This window comes from Andrographis paniculata, unplaced genomic scaffold, assembly GCF_009805555.1.
Source record: "Andrographis paniculata isolate CXL003 unplaced genomic scaffold, ASM980555v1 Contig54END, whole genome shotgun sequence".
In the NCBI taxonomy this organism is placed as follows: domain Eukaryota; kingdom Viridiplantae; phylum Streptophyta; class Magnoliopsida; order Lamiales; family Acanthaceae; genus Andrographis; species Andrographis paniculata.
Genome location: NW_026137589.1, coordinates 3542554 through 3570360, shown reverse-complemented (window position 1 = coordinate 3570360; position 27807 = coordinate 3542554). Strand labels below are relative to the sequence as shown.

General features: G+C 30.3%; 4 protein-coding genes across 5 annotated transcripts; all 4 read right to left on the bottom strand.

Annotated features, from left to right (window-relative positions):
* Positions 1-1493: 1493 nt before the first annotated feature.
* LOC127255624 (uncharacterized) lies at positions 1494-4415 on the bottom strand. Its single transcript, XM_051281258.1, has 6 exons — positions 4139-4415; positions 3217-3344; positions 3012-3115; positions 2824-2911; positions 2633-2694; positions 1494-1941 (listed from the first exon to the last, which is right to left on the bottom strand). The coding sequence occupies exons 1-6, from the start codon at positions 4249-4251 to the stop codon at positions 1789-1791; spliced, it is 648 nt and encodes a 215-aa protein (XP_051137215.1). The 5' UTR covers positions 4252-4415; the 3' UTR covers positions 1494-1788.
* A 278-nt stretch (positions 4416-4693) lies between these two features.
* Positions 4694-8411, bottom strand: LOC127255623 (pentatricopeptide repeat-containing protein At2g48000-like). Of its 2 annotated transcripts, XM_051281257.1 has the most exons (4): positions 8040-8411; positions 6676-7759; positions 5879-6023; positions 4694-5328 (listed from the first exon to the last, which is right to left on the bottom strand). In XM_051281257.1, exons 1-2 carry the CDS (start codon positions 8319-8321, stop codon positions 6758-6760), a joined length of 1284 nt encoding a protein of 427 aa, XP_051137214.1. In that variant the 5' UTR covers positions 8322-8411; the 3' UTR covers positions 4694-5328; positions 5879-6023; positions 6676-6757. The 2 variants fall into 2 exon arrangements, with proteins under 2 accessions (XP_051137214.1, XP_051137213.1); XM_051281256.1 differs by lacking the exon at positions 4694-5328 and having other exon boundaries at positions 5340-6023.
* Positions 8412-8518: 107 nt separating this feature from the next.
* Positions 8519-11273, bottom strand: LOC127255625 (uncharacterized). The gene is made up of 3 exons (XM_051281259.1): positions 11169-11273; positions 9823-9907; positions 8519-9228 (listed from the first exon to the last, which is right to left on the bottom strand). Exon 3 carries the CDS (start codon positions 9210-9212, stop codon positions 8793-8795), a length of 420 nt encoding a protein of 139 aa, XP_051137216.1. The 5' UTR covers positions 9213-9228; positions 9823-9907; positions 11169-11273; the 3' UTR covers positions 8519-8792.
* An 11814-nt stretch (positions 11274-23087) lies between these two features.
* On the bottom strand, positions 23088-27116 carry LOC127255385 (indole-3-pyruvate monooxygenase YUCCA6-like). Its single transcript, XM_051280895.1, has 4 exons — positions 25726-27116; positions 24905-25153; positions 24474-24599; positions 23088-23790 (listed from the first exon to the last, which is right to left on the bottom strand). Exons 1-4 carry the CDS (start codon positions 26410-26412, stop codon positions 23545-23547), a joined length of 1308 nt encoding a protein of 435 aa, XP_051136852.1. The 5' UTR covers positions 26413-27116; the 3' UTR covers positions 23088-23544.
* Positions 27117-27807: the final 691 nt, after the last annotated feature.

Here is a 27807-nt window from a genome sequence, read left to right as displayed (position 1 = left end):
TGTTCTCATATTGAAGTTTCAAAGATTTGAAACTTAAAAAATACGTGTGTGTGTATATATCTATGATGAAATAATATTAGAACATAATAATAACAATAATAATTCGAATTATGTGTAAATTGTATGCAATAGTTTATTTATTTATTTATTTTTGTTTTCACTAAGGGTGTGTTTGTTTGAGGGATTTGTTTGGATTTCTACTATTCATCCTATTTTTTTCCCCAAAAAACATCAAATCAAATACCTATTTTTTATTTTTTATATTATACTAAAAATCAATTTTACATTCAAAACATCACCTCAACACCTATTTATATCACATCATACAACTATTCAAATTCAAAATTTTCATTGTTCAAATCCCAACTCAAAATCCAAACCCTCAAACAAACACACCCTTACAATATAATTTTAGCACCTTTTATTTGTTTGATGTACAAATATTTAATATATCTATTTGTTCTAAATTAAAATTAAATACAATTTTTAATAGAAAAAAAAAATATTATTTTCTTATATAAAATAAAAATAAATCACAAACCAAAATCAAACACACCCTTAGTATCATTAAATTTTTATAAGTATAATTTAATAGTCCTATATTATTATATGCTAGTAATACTTGAGGAAATTAATAAATATACATAGAGATAGAGAGAGATAGGTAGAGGTAGAGTGGGAGGATACTAATTAGGAAATTAAGCAACAGAGTGCAATGATTGTTGTTTGCAGCATTAATAGTTAGTGTAATTATCTCTAATACGGCGCCGCATATCATATACTTTCTTGTCCTACATAATTTATTTATTTTGTTTCTTTCTATATAATTTATTTTATTTTTAATAATATATAATTTCTTTTTAGTTTAATTAAGTTATTTTGTATTTTAATATAAATTTATAATTATTTTATCAATATATTTTATTAATTATTAATTAATTATCAATTTACTTAATTTTTTTCGACACGAAATAATTGCGTTTGGGTCAAAGATTTCAACCCGATTATGTATACGGGTTGACACGAACCCAACACGATAGCAAACGGGTCGGGTTAGGGTTGAGACTCAACTCGAATCCAACACGACAATCCAATTATAATATATTCATTATATATGTAAAATAATCATACTTTAATAATTTTCTCATAAATTAATTTAAACTAAGTTCAATTTTAAATACTTCAATAAATCAAAAAAATTTGACTTAATTATGTATACGGATCAACACTAGTCAACCCAAATCATACACGATAATAAACGGGTCAATCCGAATCCAACACGATAATAAACGGGTCAAATTAGAATTGAATAATTTAACCCGTTTAAAATATTCAACCCGACACGAATCGACCCATTGCCAGCTGTTGCATATATGTATAAAATTATATCATGTGTTATATTTATATTATTAATATAAATAGTATGTTGTCAAATAATAATATCGTATGTTATTACTAATATATTAAAAGATGGCTCTATAACTTGAATAGAATGAACAAAATTAGAGCCAATATTAATCACAATCATCGTTGTCCAAGTTTGATGATACAAAAAACACATATCCCCAACATCAATTCTTTGCTCGAGAAGTTCCATGAAATGAATCTTCAAGAGCAAAGGGTATTCGGGTAATGTGTTAGTTTACAATAAGAAGAAGACCAAGACATTACAAACACATAATTCCCGACCGGATCGGTCTCAATCTTCTCGCCGGTGACTCCCTACCCTGTGGATAGAAGTCTTACCGGAAGAACATTTGAGACAGACGATCGGATGATCTTACATATTCACATGAAATCTTCCTCGAGTTCTTGCAAGGATTTGGTGGTAGAAGCTACGTCTTTGTTAGATGTCATTTTGTCGGCTACCATCAAATGTTTGTAGCTCCGTAGCTCAGCTTGCCTCTCCTTTTCGAGCTTTTCCAATTCCTCGCGCCGTTTCTGCAAAAAAGGGGTTTCGGAAAAAAATTGAATGGTTGGTAACATTTACAATGTTCAACCCCATCGCTCTATAGATTTGTTTAGGGGTCAAAACCATTCGAACATATGCTTTTTGAGTATCTTATTGTCGAGGTCGAGCTTAACTAGCATTGCTTTCGAATAGAGCTAGCAAAAACTGACTCGACACGAAATAATTGGGTTTGGGTCAAAAATTTCAACCCAATTTATACGGGTTGACACGAACCCGACACGATAATGAACGAGTGGGATTAGGATTGAGGCTCTCAACTTGAATACGACACGACAATTCGATTATAATATATTAATATTTATTATATATGTACAATAATTATGATTTAATAATTTGTTCATAGAAGTTCAATTTTAAATAATTCAACCAAATTCATTGTACACATTACGCTCGAACTAATAAAAATTAACATATCACGACAACATAATAAAAAACAATTTAATTTGAATAAACAATTGCGACTTAATTATGTATATGGGTCAACACGAGTCAACAAGAACCCGACACGATAATAAAAGGGTCGGATTAAAGTTGAGTAATTTAACCCGTTTAAAGTATTCAATCCGACACAAATCTACTTTTGAATAGCTCGGCCCGTATCACAAATTTACATGAAACAGGTTCGCAATTAATTCGATCGAAAAAAGAATTAAGACTTACTTTTTCCCGGAGATGTTGTTTTCTCTCGGCCCTTTCAGCTGCATTAACCGCCTCTCGTTCGGCTAAATGTAAGAAAAACACACTTAACGATTTTGTAATCATAAAGACAACCAAATGCTAGAAATTCTGATGTCTTGACAGCCGAAAAAAATAGTTTTCGGGGACAGCAGAGCATATGTTGAAATCTTTACCTTTCAAATCCGGCGTTCTTTCGACCTTTGTCTTGTTCAGGCGATTAATAATCTCGTTTATTCGCTTTTCCACTTTCACAGTACGTACCTACCGAATCAAATGAAAGAAACATGAGAAGAATGCGAAACACAGACCTCAAGCTACCGAGCAAAAACCAGTACAAAAAAATAATAAAGATGAAGCTCACCATTTTTGAACTGTGGAAACCAACTTGCCCGACATCCATCGAGGCAGTCTTCTTAAGATTTGCCCATGGAGTGTAAACGACATCGATGTTATTTACCTTATTTCCTGCAAGATCAACAAAATCATACGACCAATTGCATAAAATGTAAATCCCTGGCTTCAACGACTTTGAGCCAAGTAAGATTCAATTCCCAAAAAAAAATTGCCTTGAATCGAATTTGCTTTAACAAGTTGGGCGCAATCTTCCAACACGCCTTCGGGTATATCATCGACGGATTGACCTTTGTTCAGTCTCAAATACACATGGGCCGAAGACATTTTATCCACATGGAACCTGCGATGAACGAAATATGTAAGTCGTAACAATGGTCGGATAAGAATGCAAAGCTCAGAAATACCCTTCGGTATTTTAAAGATTAAGTTTAGGCAACCATCAATAAAGCTAATACGAATGGATCAGGAGCTGCAAACCCGTACTACAATCTTTGAATTGGAGATAGTCGAAAGACTCAAAACAGAGTATATATATTCCAAAGAGATATTCCATTATTCCCCTTGTTCGAGCCTTTATTTGAAGAACATATTGATTTTAAACTTTCAACCAGATAGATAGAGATAGAAACATCTTTACAATTCTAAAATACTTTTAATAGAACCGTGACGAGCGAATGATCAAAATCTATCAATAAGCAAATGCAAATTCTTGAAGAAGATAATAATACAAACATCAAATCTTCAATTTATCAGCCAAGTTGAATTGAAATAAGCCAACACCAAATCATACAATAATATATATCTATAACAGTAATCGAAGAGCTTTCTGTTCCGAATCAATCCCTAGTTACAGAAATCAAAGTTTTCGTCCAGCAATTTCAAACGACAAAAATTCTTGCTCAATCTAAACGATCGCCATGGAAGCAATTCCATCCTCAGAATTTCACGGCGGTTATCATTATCAAGGTAAAACACACAAACGAAAATGCTTGAAATTCTCACTATAGAAACAAAAAATTGGAAGGATCAGTTCCAAACGATGGAATTAAAGATCTATTTCACCGAATTGAGACTAGAATTTCAAAAATAACAATAAGAAGAAAAGGAAGAAGCACGAAATTAAAAAAACAGTACCAGACATCTTCGGGGAAGCCGTATTTGATGAGCTCCTCGTTCTCATATTTGTCGAGCCCCATGAATATGGTGTAGTCTCCTTCCTCCGGTCGCGCCTTGAAGTAGAACACCATCGTTCCTCTTTCTCTCTCTCTGTTTCTCTCTCTAGGGTTCAACTGCCAATTTCTCTTTGCTCCTCCTAAACTGTGGTTGTTTGGTACAAAGGCGTGATCAAATACATGAACCCTCCGTACCCGACCCGATTTGGGCAGATCGAATCGGGCCCCGGAAGGCCCGGATCCTGTACTCCCCAAATAAAAATTCACAACCAAATGGCAGAAATAAGTCAAAAATGGATTAGCAGCATATTCCTTCAACTAGTCAAGAATGAATAATTTGAACCCATCTTTCTTCTTCTTCGTCTGCTCTTTCTTTTTGTTAAAGGGTCGCCATTGTTGTTGGTATTTAAAGCTTGCTGTGTTGAATTTGGAGAGATTCTGGGAAAGTGGTTGGCTTAAAAAAACAAAAAGAACCAAATTTGGAGATTCCTCATTGAGTCATTGCCAGCCATAACCAATGCCTACCTCTGTTAGTTTATTGAAATCAAACATTATTATTTCTGTAATTCTTTATTCTACTTGCTTAATGGGAATATTATCTCTATTATTTTTCTTGTTCTTGATTCATGTATGGGAATATTCTTTCTTTAATTATGTGTTTGTGGTAAGGAATCCAGTTCCTTTTTATATCCACTCTATTTTTATAACGTATCCTTACATAAAGGAAGTGGGATTTGTGATGGTTTTTACTCATTAAAATATTATATATATATATATATTATTTATGTAGAAAATTGAAAACTCAACGTAAGGACACAAACTACAAAATCAGTTCTTGGAAACATATATTCAGCAATGCTTAATGCATTTTCAAGAATATAAGTAGATTAGAATTTGATTTCCAAAGGTTAATAATAAGTCCAAATCACACTTTTATGTTGAAAGAAATTCACATCGCATAGAAATTCCAACGATATATACAAGTCGAGGAGTTAGTTGTTACTGTGCTGAATTTTATAACTCAACACAATGTAGATAAAAACATACAACACACATATTTATAGGGCAAAAGTTTAACATACCGTAATCTAACACAACACGTGCTACCATTGATTTTTATTTCAGCGGTGAAAGTATATTTATGCAGCACTCCTACAAATATAAACAAACAACACGGTACTTTTATGTGATATATAGCATGTGTTGTTGTCAGCACAGTAATCATCCCCATAAGTCGAACATAGTCACAGTTAAAGCAAAACAACAAAAATATTATCCAAGCATTCAATTTAAACCCAAATACAAACCTCAACATTTAAAGTCAAATCAACAATACACTCTTGCAAGTTATCTTTCCTACATCCATGAAATCAGAAGGTTTCAATCTTTTAATGATTAAACAGTTAAAAACAATTGCTACAAAAGGAGAGTTAGGGAACACACTGATACAGCCTTCCAGCTCTGATGAAGCTGTGGTGATCAAGAAAATGATTTTAGAGTGTGTGGCTGAGAAAGGCATAAATAGCAAGGCGAAATTAAAACTGACTTTGCTGAAATACACAGTCAATTTCAGTATATCCAAGCCGGGATACATGATGGCAATGTTACGAATTGCATAACAGGCCAGTGAGAAAAAGGAATACAGCTAGCGAATTGTTATGCAGTGTTGTACCAACACAAGATATGTAAGACAGTGGCTTACTAGGTTTCCCTGGTGAAAGCCAATAGGTCAAGAACAGAAGCCATGGCTGTGTGGCTATTGGGCATGGCTTCTTCGATTTCCCAGCATTTGGCTTTGTGGGTTCTCAAGGTGAAGCCTAGGGGGTCTTCCGGTTTGCCTTTTCTACCTGAGGATAACATTGTGTGGAGTAGTTAGATCTAGAATATGAGACATGATTATTATGTTGCCAGATTAGTAAGAAATCACGGGCAAGTTGAGGATTTAGATGCTACAGAGTAGATCTAATGTGTTTGACAATAACAATTAGTGAAAGGTTTTTAGATGACCACTCTTCTTTCCCCAAGTAACATGCATCAGTTCAAGTAAGAATCGATTATAATCTAACTTAAATCAATATATACCAGTAGTACACAATATAGGGAATTTTGTGTCGATACATTAATGAAGAAAACAATGTGGAACACAAGGTTGTAATTTCAGGATGCAATTATGTAAAGACATAGCCAGCTCATGCTAACTAAAATTTCCGTTCTTTCTCTCACACCAAAGTGTTCCAGATTAAACAAAGAATTACACCCACATATTCCGTTAGCGAAATACGGAAGACATCATCTCCCTACAGGAAACAATCTTATCAAGCAATAAAACATGAAATAAGCATTTCAACTAAACTATAAATATATTAAGAACCTTTAACGAACATAAATTTTTAGAACTATGTTGTGTTGCAACTCAAGTACTCAGCTAAAATGATGTAGCTATTAGTCAATCTGTAGATGTGTATCACCAGTGATCAAGTTCTGGTGGATCAGAAATACCTTTAAATCAGTCGATTCATTTCGCATAAGCTGGTCACGGATGGTCCCATTGAACGCCACATTGAAAACCATGTGAAAGAAGCTATGCAAAACCAGCAACTTTCATCTCATTCACCAGCATGTTATATTTCTCTAATAGGCCTACCCGTCGGTAGCCAGCGCCCAATAAATCATATATGGACCTAGTAAGCTCGTATGATTCTCTTATACGTTCCAGAAACAAGTCCAATCGATCATAAGCTTCCATCCGGAAATAAGAACAAATTATCTCTTCAACATCTTTTGCAGAAGTGAACGATATACCCTGCTTTAGCATTCTCCCCACAGAGTACTCAACATCATCTAATCTATCTTTTCTTGCGTACACTCTCAATATTGAACAGTGGACCACCGAAAGAACTTCTGACATTTGATTGGATTCCGACAAAATTACTAGCAATTCTTCCAACATGTCTATTTGCCCAAATTCACTATACAAATTCACAACCTTTTTGACGATACTACAATCAATCTTCCATCTGCTATGTCGCAGAAATTTCAAAATATCTTTGACCTCATTAAACCTTTTCTTCTGGCAAAACATCAAGAGCATATCATGAAATATGGATTCATTAGGCATTAATCCAGCCAACAGAATTTCATTATAATACCTCTCACTATCCTCAAAATTCTTCGATTTTATACAACAACGAATGAGAAAACCATATGTTTGAACATCATCAACTGGAAATCCAGAACTCTCCTTAGTTACTACCCAATCTTCAACTGCATTCTTGTTTCCCATATTTGCATATGCCGAAATAAAGTGATTGTAAGTATCTGCATCCGGCTGGTAGCCCTCAGAATTCTTCATTATTTCGAACAAACTTAATGCTGTAAGCAAATTACCAGAAGATAAGCTCGCGGAGACAAGGGCATTGAATACTGATGTTGTAGGTGCAACTCCTTGAGCCTCCATAGATGTAAAAATGAGCAATGCAATAGGGAGATTTCTAATCTTTTCACATAAAAATATCAACTGAGCATAACTTTCTTGGTTTTGATTATTCCCCTTTGTCAGTTTCTCTAGTTTCCATTCAATAACCTGTCTATACAAACAAAGAATTTGGCATCGGATACACTTCAATGTAAAAGATTGCACAATCCAATTAAATTTTCTTCATATTTAAAGCTCAATGGAATAAAAGAATGAATACAGATAAAACTCTCTCTGTAAAAATTGAACGAAATTTTAGAACTTAAATCCTTTAAATTTGAATGATAATCATATAACATAAATCAAACTAGCTATCAACAAATGATTTAGTTGAATTCATTCAAAGCATAAATGCATTTCAACATAGAAGGACGAACAATGTGATTACCAAATTAGCTTTCTGCGGCGCGGAGGTGCTGAGAGCAGTGAGAAGAGCTGCCCATGGAAACTCGGTTGACTCGCCGCCGAGCTCTGAGTCAAGAGTTGCTTTGATTCCAGAGAGGGGAACCTTAAGAAGCTTCTGAAGCAGACACACGTCAGATTCCGACGAGCTCGAAGAAGAGCCGCGGCGGCTCAAAATCCACGCAAATCGGCGGCGGCTTTCGGTTATCACGTAGGTATTCTTCGCTCGTAGTATCGGCAGCGTCACTCTGCTCCCCGCTGCCGCCATTGATTCTGATTCTCAGTTCCTTTTCTGGGGTTTCAATGAGACTTTTAAATATTCACTCCAAAATCGTGCCCACTTATAACCACGACTTCACTTATAAACTTTAAAAACGTGCCATTATATTACGCTTTGTCTACACTCTACACAGACTAATATATAGGAGTTGGAAAAAATATCAAATTGACGAAATCCTGCGCATGTTATAAAAAATAGGGTTGATATATTAATATTCAATATATTGATACCATAATTTTAATACCATACCGAAAATTTCGGTACAATTTGCAATTTGATCCTGCATTTTTGATATATCGTACCCATTAACCTTAAGCCGTACGAGCAACTTCGTGTTCTCGTTTTCGAAGGGATCAACCTTCCCGATCGCCGATAAAACATCGGGATATAAACATGTACTGTTAAAACAACAGTATTCATCATTCCTAAGACCTCAAAAACATTGTAAGTATCCATTGATCATTTCCTATGTTGTGTTTGACGATATATGTAAGGAGAGCTAGAAACCGAAGCATCGTTGTCATCCGCGTCATCAAGAACGAGTTTGACGCCGTTGTTTTTCAGGGAGTTTACGATAGCCCAAACCTTGGTGTTGTTCTTGAGACCTTTTTTCTCGATTTCTTTGTTGACATTGACGTGAATTCCTCGACCTTGCCCCTGCTCAAGGCCGTCCACTCGAAGTCTCATCGCCAGCACCTCGCCCACAACCGCGGCTGCCTTTGCATTGCAAGTGCGGCTGCATTCGAGTGTTCTCTTTAGAGAGTGCTCCACGGTTGAAGCCGTTGCGACTATGCGCCCGTTGTTCCTGTCGACGACGTTTGCGGTGATATACTTCAATGAGATGAAAAGTTTCAACACGTACCTCTTCAGCACTGTCATGTTTCGACAAGTTGATCTGTAGAGGGGAAATTGATTCACAATGGTTAAAGAATTTAAACTTCATAAATACCTTAGAATATACATAAATAGAGATATACAAAATTCATGTATTTTTCTCTTTTAAAGGAACGACTCGACCGTAGATTTGTTCATCAATCAATTATAATCAATAGATGCTGATACAGCTTCACGATGTAAAGGGATTTGCAAACACCGTAGTTATACAGCAAAATTCATGTACTTTACTAATTAAAGATTGCGTATTTTCCAACATTGGTCAATTAAATCGATAAATGCAGATACTTTGTTGAATGATTTGGTATCTCTTGCAGAAGCCATAGGTATTAAACTAGCCGTAGGTTTATAACCAACTGCATTACTTACACTAATTTTCCGAAATGCCTTAATTTCGACAAAGATTATTCAGATTTTCTCATTCCTATGTCCATCACACAATTCAATCACTAAATATAACAAAATCTCGTTTTCATTTTTAAAAATCAATAAGTAGTAACATTTAACTTAGTGAAAATCCAGACATTTTCAGATGCATATATATATATATATATATTTGCATCTAAGAAACGAGAAGATCAATAGTTAAGCATACCTGACAGACACCCACAATTCGATGGAAATTGCCTTCAACCCTGATCACTTTCATCCATGTATCGAGATAGTCAAGCTGAGCATGACTGATCATATAATGCAAAAATGACCATTAGGTGTAAGAATATCATCAAGCTGAGAAAATAACTTGACCTACAAAGATGGATGAGCAGTGGCAAAAAAACAAAAAACCATAACAGCATAAGAGCATGACACTTCAGCTGGCTAGATATTCATTAAAATGTTCTGCAATTCACTACATGTCTTTATAGTTCATCATAGCTGTTTGCACTCCCCCAGGACAACATGCTAAAACCGAATTACGAGTAACGAGTAAAACATGTGAGTGCAAATCAAATGCATAAAGATAAACTCAGTCCCATGTGTTTGTTTGTGTTCTCAAATTTCAATTATGCGTTCGCAATATGCAATTCCGAGTAAAGTATCTTTTTCCCCTTACGAAAACCATCACAACCAATGCCTATTTTCTATTTAAAGCATCACGTCCAACTCAAACCCGGAAAACATCTCAAAACACACATATCATATATTTATATTCCCAATTGAAGGCCTGATTCATATAGTTGTTCGTGCATTTTCCAGGAAAAGAATTTAAAATTGAACAAAATGAAACAAGTAAAAATGCAAACAGATACAGAACAGTTATTGTGCTTGGAGATAAAACCATAGCTGCCCAAATGCTTCTTAGAAACAATTATACCAAAAAAGAGGAGACGATACAAGAGAAACAAACTAAAATTAGCTCCAAGTAAAAGAAATCAGTAAAACATAACATAAATGGTGAGCAGATAGTGAATCATCTAATACAATATCCTCACATTGACACTTTTACTTAGAACAAAGCAAAAATCAGAGTTCATTTGGATGCTAGTTTCGAGTCTTATGAATCAAATTAAAAACCCTAATCTCTAACTACTTCCAATTGCATTTATTTTAAGACTACTCCTGAATTAATCCAAAATTCTAATTCATTCATGGACAAAGATACACCACGCCTGGTTCACTAACTCGGCCGGTAAATATATGTATCCGACAGCAATTCACGATACGATGTTAATAGCGAATCAATCTTTCCTAGGTCTATTCATAAATCATAAAGGGTCCAAAATAGCTTCCATCCGGATCGCCCAAGTGGTGTAATTCGAAGAATTTAGCTAACTATTTCGAGTATGAATTGGTACAACTAGACTGATATCTAAACGATTTGCACCAAAAATTTTCTAAAAAAACGCAGCAATTCATACATCGAATTTACAAAGGCAAAACAGGCAAGACGTCAAAATAGCTTCAAATGCTTTAAACATAGAAAATGGGGACCGAACTCACAATTTTCAACAGTGCCGGTTGAAGACGACGACGCGAAGGAAGAATCGGTCAGGGCAGAAATTGATAATAGGTACGCTGTTTTCAGAAATTGTTTTTAAATGTTTTATTAATAAATATTTATTAATAAAGTTCCATCCACTCTTAAGATTTAAGAATGATTAGAAATAGGGTATATTTATTTATTTTTAAAAAATTTTGAGCAATATAATAAAATAAAATATTTTTTATTTTAAAATATAACCTAATATGTGAAAAAAATCAAAATAAAAAATATAATATATAAGACAAAAATATATTTGTATAGAGATACGTAACGTAATACAAAAAATTAAAATCAAACTCCAAATAAACAACATCGTGTTTCTCAATTTGTTTTTCTTTTATTATTTTATTGTTATGTTAATTAATTTTTTGTTTTTAAAATAGAGTAATTATTGAATATAATATTTTCAATAAAAATGTTTATATAGTAATATTTTAAAGAAAATTCTAGAATTGAATGGCATACAAACATATGTATTTACATTTGTTTTGAAAACGTTTTTTATTTTGTTCTTTCGTAAATTTTACATAAAGATTTTTATTATTCAATTTTTTTTTATAAAAATATCAAATTAAATAATAATTATTATTTTTTATATTATATTATAAATTTATTTTATATTCAAAATATCACATTAATCGATCTATTATATCACATCAAATAACTACTCCCTTCGTCCTAAAACTATAGTTTGGGTTGTGTTTGACACGAGATTTAATATTTATTAAATATTGATATTGTATTGATAGTGGATAAAAAATAATTTTTTTTACCTTTTATGACTAGTTTTATTTATTTATGAAAATAAAATTATTGTTTTGTAACGGACAAAATTAGTATTTGATTCAATTTTTTACTATTAAAAAATCGAAACTAAAAAAAAAAAAAATTGAATTAGTTTATTTTTTTTTTATATTATAAAGACCCAGTAATGCATCTTTCATACTTTAGGGCCGCTCTAAACCTAAAGTGAGGGCTTTGAAAAATAAAATTGGGTTTTAAAAGATGGGCCAAACAAGTCCAATATAAATGTTGTGTATTTATAATACAATAAATTGGGTCTATATTGTCAATTCAATACTTTAAACATCTTATACTATTTTTTTAAGAAAAGAATTATATATATATATTAATTTCATTTTAAATTTAATTAGATTAATTAATTATTTTAATTTTAATTTATAATTATTTTTATTATACGATAATTATTTTTATTAATATAATTTTTATTTATTTACTAATTACATATTTCTTAAATTTTGTATTTATAATAATGTATTTAATATATTATTTCAGTTTTATTTATCATTTAGGATTCTCCTATTTAAATATACAGTCCCTCTACTAAATTTTCAATTTATTTGTAATTATCAAAATACCATAATACATTTCACTCTTTACAATTACTAAATCTAATACTTCTCATCACCTCCGGTATAAAATGTCATTTTTTATTTTTTTATTTGCCATTCCCACATAATTTTTTTTTTTTTAAAAAAATAATAATTATGCACTTTAATTATATTTAAAATTTTATAACTTGTTTACTTTTAATCTTAATTTATAATTATTTGTATTATATAATAAATATTTTTACTGATACATTTTTATTTACCGGCTGGACTATTGAGTTGGAAGTTGAGTTGGAATTGATTTATTTAATGATTTATGATATAATATATATAATTTAAAAAATTTAAAATATGTTGAATTTTTTTAATAATATATACAATATGAATATCATTTTGTAAATCATAAAAATTTATATAATACAAATAAATAAAAAATATATATATTTATTTATGATTAACATAGAGGGGAGATTTTGAATGTATATATATTTGTTTATCAAGGGTGTGTTCGTTTGATGGATTTGGATAAAATTTCACTATTCATCCAAAATTTTCCCCCCAAAAATATCAAATCAAACACCTATTTTTCATTTTTTATATTATACTAAAAATCAATTTTACATTCAAAACATCACATCATCACCTATTTATATCACATCATACAACTATTCAAATTCAAAATTTTTACTATTCGAATCCCAACTCAAAATCCAAACCCCCAAACAAACACACCCTAAGAAGAAAAATAAAAATAAAATTTCTAAAGAAATTTTGAATTGAGTCTCATGTAATGTAATATTTTGGAAAAAAAAATTAAGAGCATAGTGTCAACTTTGACTGGGAAGCCAACCCAACACACTATCATCTTAATTTTAATTCATAATAATTTATATTATATAATAATACTATCTCCGTCCCAGATTCCATTTTCTATTTTTATCTGTCCTAACAATTTTCTAATTTAGTAATTGTACTACTTGTATAACCTAATAAATACCATTTCAACTTACAATATATTACATAAATGTCATCACTTTTACATTACACAATACATATTTTCGTCTTTTTACTACAACTAAATATAATACTAATATTAAAAAATCTACGTACAAAAAGCAAGCATTTATTACTCTTTATATCGGACGGAGGAAATAATATATTTTTTAACTATTTACTAATTATATTTTTACTAATTATATTTTTTATAAAATTTAGTCAATACAGTCAAAGGGATAATTTTTATGGGATGAATGGTCTAAATTGGACTTGTCATTATGTTTACCTATAAGTTATAAGTTAGAGTACACTCGTAAAATAACTTAATTCCAACTTCATTAATATATAAATATATATATATATATACACAGTGGCGGCGGACCTAGAAGCAAGGATGGGCTGCAGCCCATTCTTCCCATTTCAATTCTATTTTTACTCTATTTTATTATTTTTTTTATTTTTAAAAAAATAATATATATATAATCTATAGAAAATATTTAAAATAAATAAAAATAATAATAAAAATATTAAAGTGTTCGATTTTTTTTAATAAGAAACTGCATTAGGTTTTCTTTTTCAAAATATAATATATCAATATTTACTATTAAAAAGATTATTATTTTTTATTTGGATTATATTTGATGTAATAATTATTATTTAATATTAGTATGCAAAAAATAAATATAAACTTATTAAGTGGACAATAGTAATATTATTTTATAAATAAAAAAAATTGTATAAAAATTTTGCCTCCTCCCTCTCTGTTAATATTCTAGTTCCGCCACTGTATATATGACACTGATATATATATTTTTGTTCCGCCAATATATATATATATATGACACCGATATATATATATATATATATATATGCTTTGCTTTTGCTTTCTTACATACATACACTTGCAAGCTACCTCTTTTGCACTTTAAGCAGCAGCAGCTGATATATTGATCAATATATATATATAGAGAGGTAGTAGGTAGTATATATACCGACCATCGTAGACTTTTTTTTAGGTCCGAGTGAAAATAAATCATAAGTCTTATAAATACATGATTAAAATATATTTTTAAAATAATATCACTGATTGACATCGATTGGATAAGAGGTAAAAGTGGCTGTTTGGACAATGTCAATTTGAAAAAAAAAAAAAGGATGAAAGACGTCTATCTGGAAATTAAGAAAAGCGAGAAAGACTGAAAGAGGGTGAAAGAAATAAAAGGTAATGTGAAGTGGGTTTGGTCTGAGTTGGTGGGCGCAATGCGACATGCGTAAGGTAAAAAAGTGTAGTCGACGATTAAATTTGAAAAGATAGAGTGAAGCGTGGTTAGAAAAAAAAAGAGATAGAAGAAAAATATTAGATTAGAACTTAAAATTTAATTTTAAAATTAAATAGGATAATTATGAAAAAAGAAAAAATATAAACTTAGATAATATTTTAAAATATGTGCCTTCTATTAATTAAGGTCCGAGCAATTGTTCAATCTGCTTCTGCTATGAGCTGTCCTTCTATATATATAGAGCATGCATGCAGCATATATATATATATATATAGTATTTGTTATGTACTCCTCTATTTCAAACACTGTGCAATATACGAGTTCGACATGAAAATTTAGGTGGATAGTATGAAGTAGGGTAATTTGAGATGATTTGGAGATGATGTGAGATGATAAAATGAAATGTATATATATAAATATAATTAATTATTACTAAATATAGAAATACTATAGTAAATTTGAGACAAATAAAAAAAATATTGCAAGTATATACTCCCTCCGTCATACAAATATATGTTTATTTGATCGGACACAAATTTTAATAAAAATGAGTAATAATGGTTACTTTTTTTATAGTAAAAAAAAATACAAAAATATAATAATTTTTTACTTAGAAAGAAAACAAAAGTATTTTTATAACACAAAAAAATAAAAATAAAAATATATTTAAATGATGAAAGTAGTACTCCCTCCGTCCCAGATACCGTGTCTGCTACACTGTAGACATGGTATTTTAGGAGAGGTATTATCAGTAGATAATTAAGAATGTATCAGTGAAAATAATTATCCTATAATATAAATAATTATAAATTAAGATTAAGATAACTGATTAGTTTAATTAAAATTAAAAAAAAAATTAAAATTTAAAATGAGATTAAAGTGTGTAATCATTTTTTTTTTAAAAAAAAAAGTGACATAGTATGTGAGACGGATAGAAACGGCATCGTGGACATGATATCTAGGAGGGAGGGAGTATTATTTATGACGATGATCCCCACTAGTATAATTACTGGTAAGTGGAACTGGTCCCTCTCCTCCTCCAACATTGGGAAGGTCGTTGTCATGCGCCTGCAGGCTGCAGTTCTACATCTACCCAGGAATTAGTTAACACCATCCCAATATATATAATACTATTTATATTGCTCTTTTCTTGCATGCACTCACTCACACACTCAACAATACATACATACATATATATATATATATATGATCTCCTTTCGATCTACTATATATACTTACACTGCTCTCTGCTCCCCAAATATACTGGAATGAGAAATCGAGTACTACTTTTAGGCCATCCGCATGGTTGCAAACGTGGCATTATTAAATTTAAAAAGAAAAAAATAAAATAATTTGAGTTGCTGTAGAAAGAATCCCAACAAAATCTTCCTATTTTTTGTTTTGTATTTATTTATTTTTAATTTTTTATATTTTTTATTATAAAAAATTTTATTTTCTACGAAATAATATATATATTAATATATATTTATTTAAATGTATTTTTAAAAATAAATTATGTTGAAATAAAAATAAATATATATATATATAATATTTTGTTGAGGCGGAAGAAATAGATGATGATGTGGAAGCATAGAGAAACTTTTAGTCCGTTTTTTTGATTCAATATATCTCACCGCCGCCGCGGCGGCGGCGGCGGAAAAAATTAATTAAGATGATGAACGGCGCTGATTCATTTCATGATGTGGTGTAGGGAGTCCCGGGACGGACTTAAATGCCAATAATCAATCAATCATTCTATCAGGCTGCATGCTAGCTACCTAAGCTAGGGATAAGATCATAACCACAACAACGTTGGAGATTTGTCGGATAGATATATATATATATATATTGCCATTCTCACTCTCATTATTATTCCATTTTTAATAATAATAATAATGAAAATTGTTAACATATTTTTTATATATTGTTATTTGAGGTCCAGATACATATGTCTATATATATATATGCACTCTCTTTTTAGATTATAACATAATTTTTATTTTTCGTTAATATTCAAACAAAAATAAATATATTTTTTTTAAACAAAAAAGAAAAACACCCTAAATTCATTTGGGCACACGGCGTTTCCAAATGTGTAATAATCATCATAAGATTTGCAACTTTCCAAATAGTCACAAGCAAAAAGTGTTGAACAAAATTTGAGACAATGATCAAAAGATGTGATCAATTGTAATGTCTTGGTAATCATACACATAATTCAAGACAAATTATTCAAGTGCTAGCATACATTTGCATACGTAAGTGTGCAATAACCTATGATCCCAAATAACAAATTATTAGATAAAGAATTATTAGGCCCGAAAATTCGATTCAAAACTCAATACAAATAAACGTCCCATTATATATTTATATTATATATAATTTATTTGATATATAAAAAATATTATGAAATAATTTAGTCACGTGGAGTGAACTTGTAATTGTGAGAATTCCCAGATTACTCTGCTCCCCAACCATTGAATATGATGTTGATCATACTTGTATTATATATATATATATATATTTATTGTAATACTATTTTTGCTATCTGATTTTGTTCCTATTTTATTTTATTTATATAACAATATATAATAGTATAATATTATCGATACTAGATAGCAAGTGGAATTATTTATATAAAAATTATTTGTATGGAAGATCGATGGTGCATGTGCACCATGAGTAGCCTACGTACGTACGTACGTCGATACGTATATATATATATATATATATATAATGAGTAAACTGCTTTTTTTAGTTTTGTAATTGAACTATCTGTCATTTTATTTCTGTAAGTGGAGCATGTCCAAATTAGTTTCATAAGTAAAATTTTTTTGTTGTTTTAGTCCTCCGACACCGGAGACGTCCGCGTGGCTCGACCTGGCAGACACGTGGATTTTATTTTTATTTTTATTATTTTTTTTATTTTTTCTAAATTTATTTAAAATTTATTTTTAATTTTATTTGCCTTTTTTAAATTTTTTAATTTTATTTGCCTTTTTTTAATTTTTTTTATTTGGTCCAATTGAAAAAAAAAATTAAAAAATAAAATAAAATCCACGTGTCCCGCCAGGTCGGTCAGCGGACACGTGGCTTCCGACGAATCACGCGGGCATCTCCGGCGCCAGAGGACTAAAACAACGAAAACTTTTTACTTATGAAACTAGTTTGCTACAGACACCATTTACGGGACTAAAATGACAAAGGATCCAGTTACTAAGCTTAAAAAAAATAGTTTAAGCTAAATAAATTATTATAATTATAATTATAATTATAAAGCTACACCCACCCACCATTATATATAAATAAATAAATAGAGAGCCCCCCCTCGTTCCTATAATCATGAGCTCGTGGATCAAATACACACACGCATATTTTATTTTCTTTATTTTTCTTTATAAAAAGGACCACTTTTTTATTTTATTTTATTATTATTATTAATTACTTGATATTTTCTATCATTTTTAAATCATTATTAAATGTATTTGAATAAATAAAAATTGGAAATACTTTTAAAATATTCTAAATCATAAATGATAGCAAACATCTTAACTTTATCTATGAGTTTGTTCTTTGGTGTTTTCATATTAAATAATTATTCTCACATGAAAAACTTCAAAATTACAAAAATGCAAAAAAAAATAAAAAAATAAAAAAACCCATCATTTCAAATGAATGATCTTTAACTTTAAGATGGAAGTAGTAATTATTAAAATGCATACATATGTTTGGTTCTAGGAAAATTATTGAATTAATAATTAAGTTCATGAGTAGGGAAATGATTAAAATTGAAAAAGCTTATTTCCAAATATAAATTTAATTATTATTATTAATATTATATATATTCTATGGAAGAATGATGATTGAATGTGCATGCGTGGAGGAATATTAAATCCGACAAAAATCAAGAAAGGCCAAACAAAACATGTTGGACAAGTGCAAGCATGCATGTCCTGTTACACCATTGCACATTATATATATATAATATATATATATATATATATATTCAAATATTTCATTCGAGAAAATTAAAAATTAAGATGATTTGGTCGTAAATAAAAAAAATAATACTCTATGTCTCAGCTATTTTGTCCACTTTAGTTGGAGTATGGAGTTTTAGGTATGAGGTAAATAATTAAAAAGTATATTAGTAAAAAAATAATTAGGATATAATAAAAATAATTATAAATTAAAATTAAGATTACTGTTTAATTAAAATAAAATTTTTTAAATTTTAAAATGTGATTAAAGTGTATAATTATATTTTTTTTAAAAAAAGAAAGAGACAATTTATGTGGGACGGACGGATATGAAAAGAGTGGACAAATTAAGTGGGACGGAGAGATTAATATTTTATTTAATTATTAAAAATAATTAAAATAATTTTGATATTTTTATCATTTATACGTTATCCATAAATTAATTGTATTTATAATTTATATAAACATTAAAAGAATATTTTAGTGTTAGTGTATGATTACTTTTACTATAATAATCTCTTTGTTGGAGTCAAATATACTCATTTGATTTTTATACGCAAATTTAAGTATATTAATATTTTATAGATATTTACACTTGGCATTAATGATATTGAAAAAATAATGACAGAAAGTAAAAGAATTTTTCTTTTTAATTTAGTTAGGAAGTATTTTTACTTTAAAAAAATATATATTTTTTACTTTGGATAAACGAAAATAACAAAATAAATACCTTTAAATCAACGAGCAGAGAATGAATACCCTTGAAAGTATTTTAAGTCATTGTTACACCGATGTTACCTTAGTTGCAAACATGCATTTTACCAATTTTGTGATCGAAGATTTTGAAAAATTTAAAATATTTAATATGAAAATTATATTATGTTCCCGGTAAACAATTAAATTTATTAATGCATATATTTTATAAACTAAAGTGGATTTTTCGAATTGATTCCAAACTCGGCGATTTTTTTTTAAAAAAAGGACGAGATATATTTTGGAGGTCAAGTCTTTTTGGGATGTGCAAAACCTATTCCGAACCAATCTTATTGCCATCTCTATTGAATGTGTTGTTTTGAATAATAAATAATTTTTATATAATATTTCAAATAAAAATAAATATTTAATGTAATATTAAAAATAGTATGCATATATATATATATATATAAATACATAAATGTGCAATTAATTAATACCTTTTTGTATGGGACGCCCTAAAAAGAAATTCAGCCAACTTATCAATTATCATAATGGGCCTACATGCAAATCAAGCCCATTTTGTTTAAGATATTTTCAAATTCCCCCCAAATTGAGATTAAGTAATAAAACTTATGGTCTTGTTTACTTACGTTTTTATTTTTATTTTCTTATTATTTATAAAAACATTATCTCTAAAAAAATTACATAAAAGATCTATTAAATTTCATATGGTATTTTATAATATTATTATAATAATATATAAAATGTATGATTTTTTTTAAGTTATATTAAAAATACAATTATTAAAAAAAAAAAAACAGATCAATTTTAGAGGAAGGAAGTACATATATATATATATATATTAATTTTTTCTCATGAACTACTGTTTAAACACAATAATACATTGGAAAAGTGTTCAATTATATTAGAATATATTCCATGGCTCTAATAGCCTTGGAAATTTTTAAGACAACAATTTTAATTATTATATCGAAATTAATTTTCAAAATAATTATATCTCCAAAAAAACACTTAATTTCTGCTAGTACATACATTTTTGGAACTATATTTGAATAATACTTTTATATATTATTATTATTATTATTATTATTATTATTATTGAGTTAATTAATTAATAGAGTAGGCAACTGAAAAAAGGGCACATTAAGTGGTCATCATGTAAGCCTAATCACTTGTGCTTAGAGAGCATTAATAATATCAACTTTCGGTATATATTATAATAATTTGATCCTATCTATATATGTTATTATATAATATAATAATTATACCACCAAAATTAACCAAAAAAATTATAGTAATCATAAAATAAATCCACATTTGATCCAAATTAATCATTTCACACACATGTAGCTACTAAATGGTTATATATGTTTATTTTGGTGGATAACAACATGCTAGAAATCTCATCTCACTCTCTCTCTCTCTCTCTATATATATATATATAATTTCAATTCAATTAAGATTTTAGGGTTTTGTATATATATATATATATGTTGTCGGATATTGAATAAGTGTCTCACCTAAAAGTTCGAACTGTTAGGAAAACGCAGTAATCAATTATCCGCAAACGGGAGTCCCCAATATATGTTAAGTTATTAAAAAAAAAAAAAAAGTTTTAATCAGAAAATCTAAAACTAACATTGCCCAATGATATACTTAGGATAATTAAGTTTATATCACATCATTTTAAAATAATCTTGAATAAATATAATGGTTAATTAATCCGCAAATACAAGCATGTATCTAAGGCTACGCATATACTAATTAATTTTATAAGTCGAATCGAAATTTGGAACACATTATATATATCTATATACTCTCGAGTTGAGTCAAAATTAATTCGAGTAGAATTTTTCCCTCGAGCTCGGGTCAATTGATTCTTTTGTTATATTAAATAAAAGAAAACTTGTAAATTCATGAATTTTTGTTAAACAATTGTAGAATACAATTATATCATATATATATTTTTTTTCTTGTCTTTTGATTTTGTGAATTTTATGTGAAATGAGAGATTAAAAGCTCCAACTCAAAATTAATTAGTATATAATTATTGTTTAATTGATGGTGGGATAATTATACTTATCCATTTGGATCACTTTTAGTAATCTCCAATTTTCTTGATTATCTTCAATTTGATCACATTTCTTGAGATTTTAAAGTTTATTATATGCCTAGCTTTTAATCAATATATACATCAAGTATGACATATATATATATATATAATATAAACTACAAATTTATTTTCGACTCAACTCGTATAAAAATTTATTGAACTAACGTTTATTAGGCAATACAATTTGGTTGTTCAACAAATGAATTAATCCATAACATTGCTTTCATTAAGGCTATTTCTTCTCTTTAAGATTTTATTATTATTATAAAAAAGTCTGCATTTTTCGAAAAAAAAAAATACATTTTTTCCTCTCACAAAACATCATATCAAACATTATTTAAATACAAAATCCAAAGCAATTTTTTCTAAACTCAACCAAAAGAAATACACCGTATGTAATTCTCATAATTTATTTTAGTCACCTAGCTTATATTTTAAATTTTGCTTCCACAATATTTATCATATATATATTACTTAAAAGTGTGTTTAGTTAGATGTAATCTCTTATAAGATAAAATAATACTCCCTCTCTCCGGCGCTCTCATCTACCTTTTAGGTCATTGTAACTAATATTAAAAATATCTTTATATTTGTATTATTTTTTTCATAAATGTCATTGTAATAGAGTATTATAAGACATTAATAGAAATATTTTTGTCATTTTCCCTTATTTTGTACTATATTTTTATATAATAATTAATATTCAAATATCAACACACAGATGCAATATATTTTTTATAAAAAAAAAATGAATTACATTAAATACAAAATATCCAAATCTTTTCGAACAATATTAAAATTATAATATATAATGGTGCACTAGGAACCGTTGGTGGCTATATATATAGAGGCACATATTTATATTTATTTATTTATATATATATGTTTATTTATTTATATTATATGATTGCAATGATGAGACAAAATGTGTGTATGCACATTTAGGAGAAAAGGGCATTTAATATATAATGTGTAGAGCAACCCAACAATAATAAAAGTCAAGAATTTATATATAAAAATGTGTATGTATATATATATATATATATTGCTGGCACAATCTAATCAGTATCTCGCACATTCTTTTTTATTTAATTTTGGGTGGTCCAATCTAAGGGTTTGTAATCATTTAATTCCCCCATCCAAAATGCCACAACTCTTTTAATTTAATTTAAAAGTTTTTTTTTTTGTTCTAAAAATTTAATTTATCTACTTGTTGATTAAGTTAATATTTTTTAAAAAAAATTTATGCCTTAGTATTTAAAACTAGATGATTCTTTCACAAATTTCACAACCCATGAATTTTTATTTTTATTTTTTTTACTATTTTATAACTCTGTATATAGTATATATATATATATATTATATTTCACCATCATGTTTAAATTATAATAAATAAATTCACATTTAAATGAATAAAATGAGGATATTAAAGTTCAATTGACCTTGAATAATTCATTAGCTTCTCATAATAAAAAAATATTACATGACATGATCAAAAACACAAATAATTTACACTCTTGTAAGTCACAATCCACACACACACACACTCACATATATATATATATATATTTATAATAGCAAAAATAATCAAACCCTAACTAGATCTAACTTAATTGATTGGTCAAACCCTTGACTACATGTTAGATACTAAAATCAATTTTGCCCTAATACAAAATTGTATGTACAGCTTATATATATATATATATATATATATAAAAGACTCTTCAAATCATGAACACCATAACCCTAGCTGCTTCTCTTCTTCTTCATCCATCCATCCATCCATCCCCAAAACTTCTTCAATTTTTGGGAATTTGAAGTGCTCAAACCCTAATGATATATATATATATGTCAAGAAAACTATATATATATATATATATATGGATGGAATAATATTAATTAATATCAGAAAATGTGTGATTAGGTTTTTGCAAGGAATATGATTGTGGCCAAGAAAGATGCATTTCTGCTTGATCTCTCCAGCACTTCTTTATGTCATCTGCAATGTTCTTGGCATCCATCGATGCCCCGAGAAGTCCGCGCTTCGTGAAGCCGACTGCATACAGCCCGCATTCGCCTTTCCAAGTGTTCGGAAATGGCCGCCGTGGGAGCCCATCTTTTTCGTCGAACATCTCGCTTTCCTAATCATTTATCAAAAATCAAATAAATATATATAAAGCTTGGAAACAGGTGCTGCTGCTAATCTAATCAAATCAGTATTGTGCTAATTTGATTGAGTCAACATATCACATATACTTTTGCATAACACAACATATGCTGATGTTTCATAAATATGCTACTCCATCTTCTATTTCCGTCCGTCCTAAAAAATGTTACAATTTTTCTAATTTAGTAATTGGACTACCTATCTAACATAATATATACCCTTCCAACTTACACTATATTACAAAAATATCATTACTTTTATATTATACAATACTAATAAGGTATTTTTTTCTTTTTCACTAAAACTCAATATAATACTAATATTAAAAAATCTATATACAATAAGTAAACGACAACCTTTCTACCTTTCTACGTGAATGAGAGAATATAATAGTATATAATATATGTTGAATACTTTTTTGTGATATGTTGACTCAATAAAGTCTTTATATATACACTACAAAAAAAAATAGTATATTTGTAACGGAATTTCGTTCCTAAAGTTTACGTAGCTAACGTAATTCCATTCCTAATTCCGTCTCTAATATCATTAGTAACGAAAAAAATGGATTTAAGAACAAAAAATCTTGTTACAAAATTGATATTTTTTTGTATATATATATATATATGTAAAGGTTATAATTGTAGGTACACACACCTTTAGCCAATATGGTACATTGCTTTTGTAACCAGTTGCAAGAATTATTGCATCATAGTTGTCCCTTGTTCCATCCACAAATTCCACTGTTCGATGCCTCATTAGCCTCTGAATTCCAGGACATACCTAATTTTACACATATCCACATCCCATTAATTCTTCAACACTAAAATCAACATGAAACATTTTCTTCAAAAAGATAAAAAATAAAAAAAATCTAAACCATCCTAGTAAGTATATGCAATTAATTAAAATACAAAACTTATGAGATTTTTGTAGTGCCATATACGAAATATTGCAACAAACAAATCAATCCAGCAAAAGCAAAATAATAATTGAGGAGACAGTAGTAAAGCATATACATATATATATAGAGAGAGAGAGAGGGGGGGAAGAGAGAGAGAGAGAGAGAGCAGTAAAGTAATAAGTACCTTGATGTCCCCCTTTTTGATCTTGTGTAGGGTTCCGACGTCGAGGACGGGGGTCTTCCCGGCGAGGTTCTTGAGCTGGAGGGGGCCAAGCCGGGGCCGGTTCAGGCCGAACCGGGAAGTGTCCCCCAGGGCGAGCCGGGAAGCTAGGAGCAAGAAACAGTCGACAAGAGTGATTGGGAGCCACTTTAGCAGCCACATGGACAGCCCGAAAGTCGATCTGCCCAGCATCTCTCGTGGCAGAATGTGCACCTAAATTCATCATCGTCATCATCATCATCAAAAGCTACACACCAGGTAATATACAGACCTAAAAAACACATTAATGGGGTGGGTGGGTAGGGGAGGGGAGGGCAGGGGGGCCTTATTTTAGTTATTTAATAACTTTCCAAATAGTAGTATTTAAAATCACATGTAGTAGTAATTTTTAATTGGGTTTGATTTTGGCAGAATTATTAATGGCTGCGCATGCTCCAGCCCCCCAAGAAAGTGCAAAATAGATTCATTGATTTATTTTATTTTATTTTTTCTTTCTGAATCTCAAGAAAAAGTACAATTCTGTATGTATATACATATATTATACTGAAAATCTTGGTGGGGGGTTTTTTAACGAAAAAATATGAATTTGAGTAGCGAAGATCTAATTGGGAATTAGGGTTTTCAGAAAGGAAGAAGACGACGAAATTGAAGGATTCCTGAGACAGAATCTCATCTCATCTCGCATGCAATAAATATATATAATTGGGAAGCTTAGCGATGAAATTAATGGAGGAATTGAAATAAAATAAAAATTGGAATTATAATTTTTGAATTAGAATTCGTACTGTATCTCGAACAACCAGCGACGGCGTAGCATTATGGTTGCAGAGGTCGAGGCAGACTTCCATGCCGGAATTTCCGCAGCCGACGACGAGGACCTTCTTGCCGGCGTAGGCGCCGCCGTTCTTGTAGCCGCTGGTGTGGACGACGTCGCCGTCGAATTCGTCGATCCCGGGGATCGCCGGCACGACGGCCTCGGCATTCTCGCCGGTGGCGACGATGAGCCACTGGCAGAGCCACTCGACTCCGGCGGCGGTCCGCACCCGCCACCAGCCCAAACTCCGGTCGAACTCCGCCGTCTCCACTCCCTGATTGAACGCCGGCCGGATTCCAAACCGCCGCGCGTACTCCTCCAGATACTCCACGAACTGCCGCTTCGACGGGTACGTCGGATAGTTCGCCGGAAATGGCATCAGCGGCAGCTCGCAGAACTGCTTCGGCAAATGGAGGCGGAGCCGATCGTAGGTCTTCAGCTGCCATAGCGACGCTATGCAGTTGGATCTCTCCAGCACCATCGACGGCACTCCTTGCTCCTTCAGGCACGCCGCCGCCGCCAGCCCCGACGGTCCGGCGCCGACGATGACCGGCCCCGGCACCCACACACACCTCTCCGGCGCCGGCGCTGCCAGTTTCGAATCCCGGCGACAATCGTGCGCCGCCTTGCCTTCAATCTCACGTAGGTAATCATCCATCACACAAATCAATCAAATCAAATCAATCAGAAATCCCCAATTCAATCGACGACGACGAAGAAGAAGAACACAGGTTGAATGTGTGAATTTAAACCTAAATTGGACTGGATTAATTAACTACTGTAAAAAAAAAACCAAGTATGGATTGGGGAAGAAACATGTGGTGAAAATGGAAGGAGGGAGGAGGGAAATTAGGGATTTAGAAAGCTTAGGTGTTGAATTTCTATGGCTGCCGATTTGAAGACGGATCGATCTCTGTAACTAATGCAGCAGAGACTGAGTATTGATTGGAAGCCCTCAAGAAGTGGAGCGGATCAAGAGAACAACAAATTCTTATCCACTTGCACTCATCAACAAATAATAATAATAATAATAATATATTTAATTTAAAATTAATTTAAATACACAAAAACAAATTTGGCTATCTGTGTGGTTGAATCTGAATTTCAGGAGAGAGAGAGAGAGAGAGGAGAGAGAGAGGGAAGAAGGCTACGGGGCTGAGCAATCAGCATTCATTGAGAGCATTCACTCACTGATCACTATGATGTGTCTGTGTATTCCATTTTCAACAATCTCAAGAAATTCAAATATAAAATAAAAGTTAATTAAATTGAACAGACCAAATTCATACGTAAGATGTAAGAATATTAAGGAATAATGGAGAGTTTGAATATGGAAGGTAAGAAAAACACTCAGAAGCTGAGAGAGACTACTGCAGAGGTAAAGAGAAAGAAGGTTATGGCAGTGGGTCATATATATATATACACACATATACATACAAACATACATACATACATACATCTCTCTATATATAATATATATATATACACAAGGCTAAATTGTACAAAATTCACTCGTAATTTCACCAAATGGTGTCAAATCCCTTATATTTTTAAAACTGTCTGAAATTCCCTTATTCGAATGCGTCAACTGCGGATAAATTTTATAATCTCAATTTCTAAAACCCCTTAAATTAAAAATATATTTATTGTTCTTATATTTAATTAAAAAAACAAAAAAAAAAGTAAACTTTTAAAACCGATAAGAATAACTATTTTTTAAAGTATATTTACTCTTTTTTTTAGATTGAATAATGACAAAAAGGATTAGACACGAAATTTATGAAAATTTAACGCAATTTCAAGAAATCAGGGTTTGTGCAATTTGACCTCTATATATATATACATCTATAGTTATGTATCTATCATATCATAGGTCTTGGGTTTGTGGAGATCAGCAACAGTGATGTGATTTAAACTAACAATAGAGAGAATTAAATAAATCCAAACTGCGTAAGTAGTAGTTAAGTGTTACTAATATTAATTATAAATAAATAAAAATTGGGAGTCACATCAGAACGTACTGTTTCTTTTTGAACACTAATTTATTTTATTT

Excerpts from the sequence above, each read along its gene's own strand:
- LOC127255624 (XM_051281258.1), bottom strand. The coding sequence starts at position 4,251 with ATGGTGTTCTACTTCAAGGCGCGACCGGAGGAAGGAGACTACACCATA. Across the intron at positions 3,116-3,216 it reads TAAAGCAAATTCGATTCAAG|GAAATAAGGTAAATAACATC; the intron begins GCAATTTTTTTT and ends TTGATCTTGCAG. Across the intron at positions 2,695-2,823 it reads AAGAACGCCGGATTTGAAAG|CCGAACGAGAGGCGGTTAAT; the intron begins GTAAAGATTTCA and ends TCTTACATTTAG.
- LOC127255623 (XM_051281257.1), bottom strand. The coding sequence starts at position 8,321 with ATGGCGGCAGCGGGGAGCAGAGTGACGCTGCCGATACTACGAGCGAAG. Across the intron at positions 7,760-8,039 it reads CGCCGCAGAAAGCTAATTTG|GTTATTGAATGGAAACTAGA; the intron begins GTAATCACATTG and ends TTGTATAGACAG.
- LOC127255625 (XM_051281259.1), bottom strand. The coding sequence starts at position 9,212 with ATGACAGTGCTGAAGAGGTACGTGTTGAAACTTTTCATCTCATTGAAG.
- LOC127255385 (XM_051280895.1), bottom strand. The coding sequence starts at position 26,412 with ATGGATGATTACCTACGTGAGATTGAAGGCAAGGCGGCGCACGATTGT. Across the intron at positions 25,154-25,725 it reads CGCTGGTTGTTCGAGATACA|GTGCACATTCTGCCACGAGA; the intron begins GTACGAATTCTA and ends TGATGAATTTAG. Across the intron at positions 24,600-24,904 it reads TCAAAAAGGGGGACATCAAG|GTATGTCCTGGAATTCAGAG; the intron begins GTACTTATTACT and ends GTGTAAAATTAG.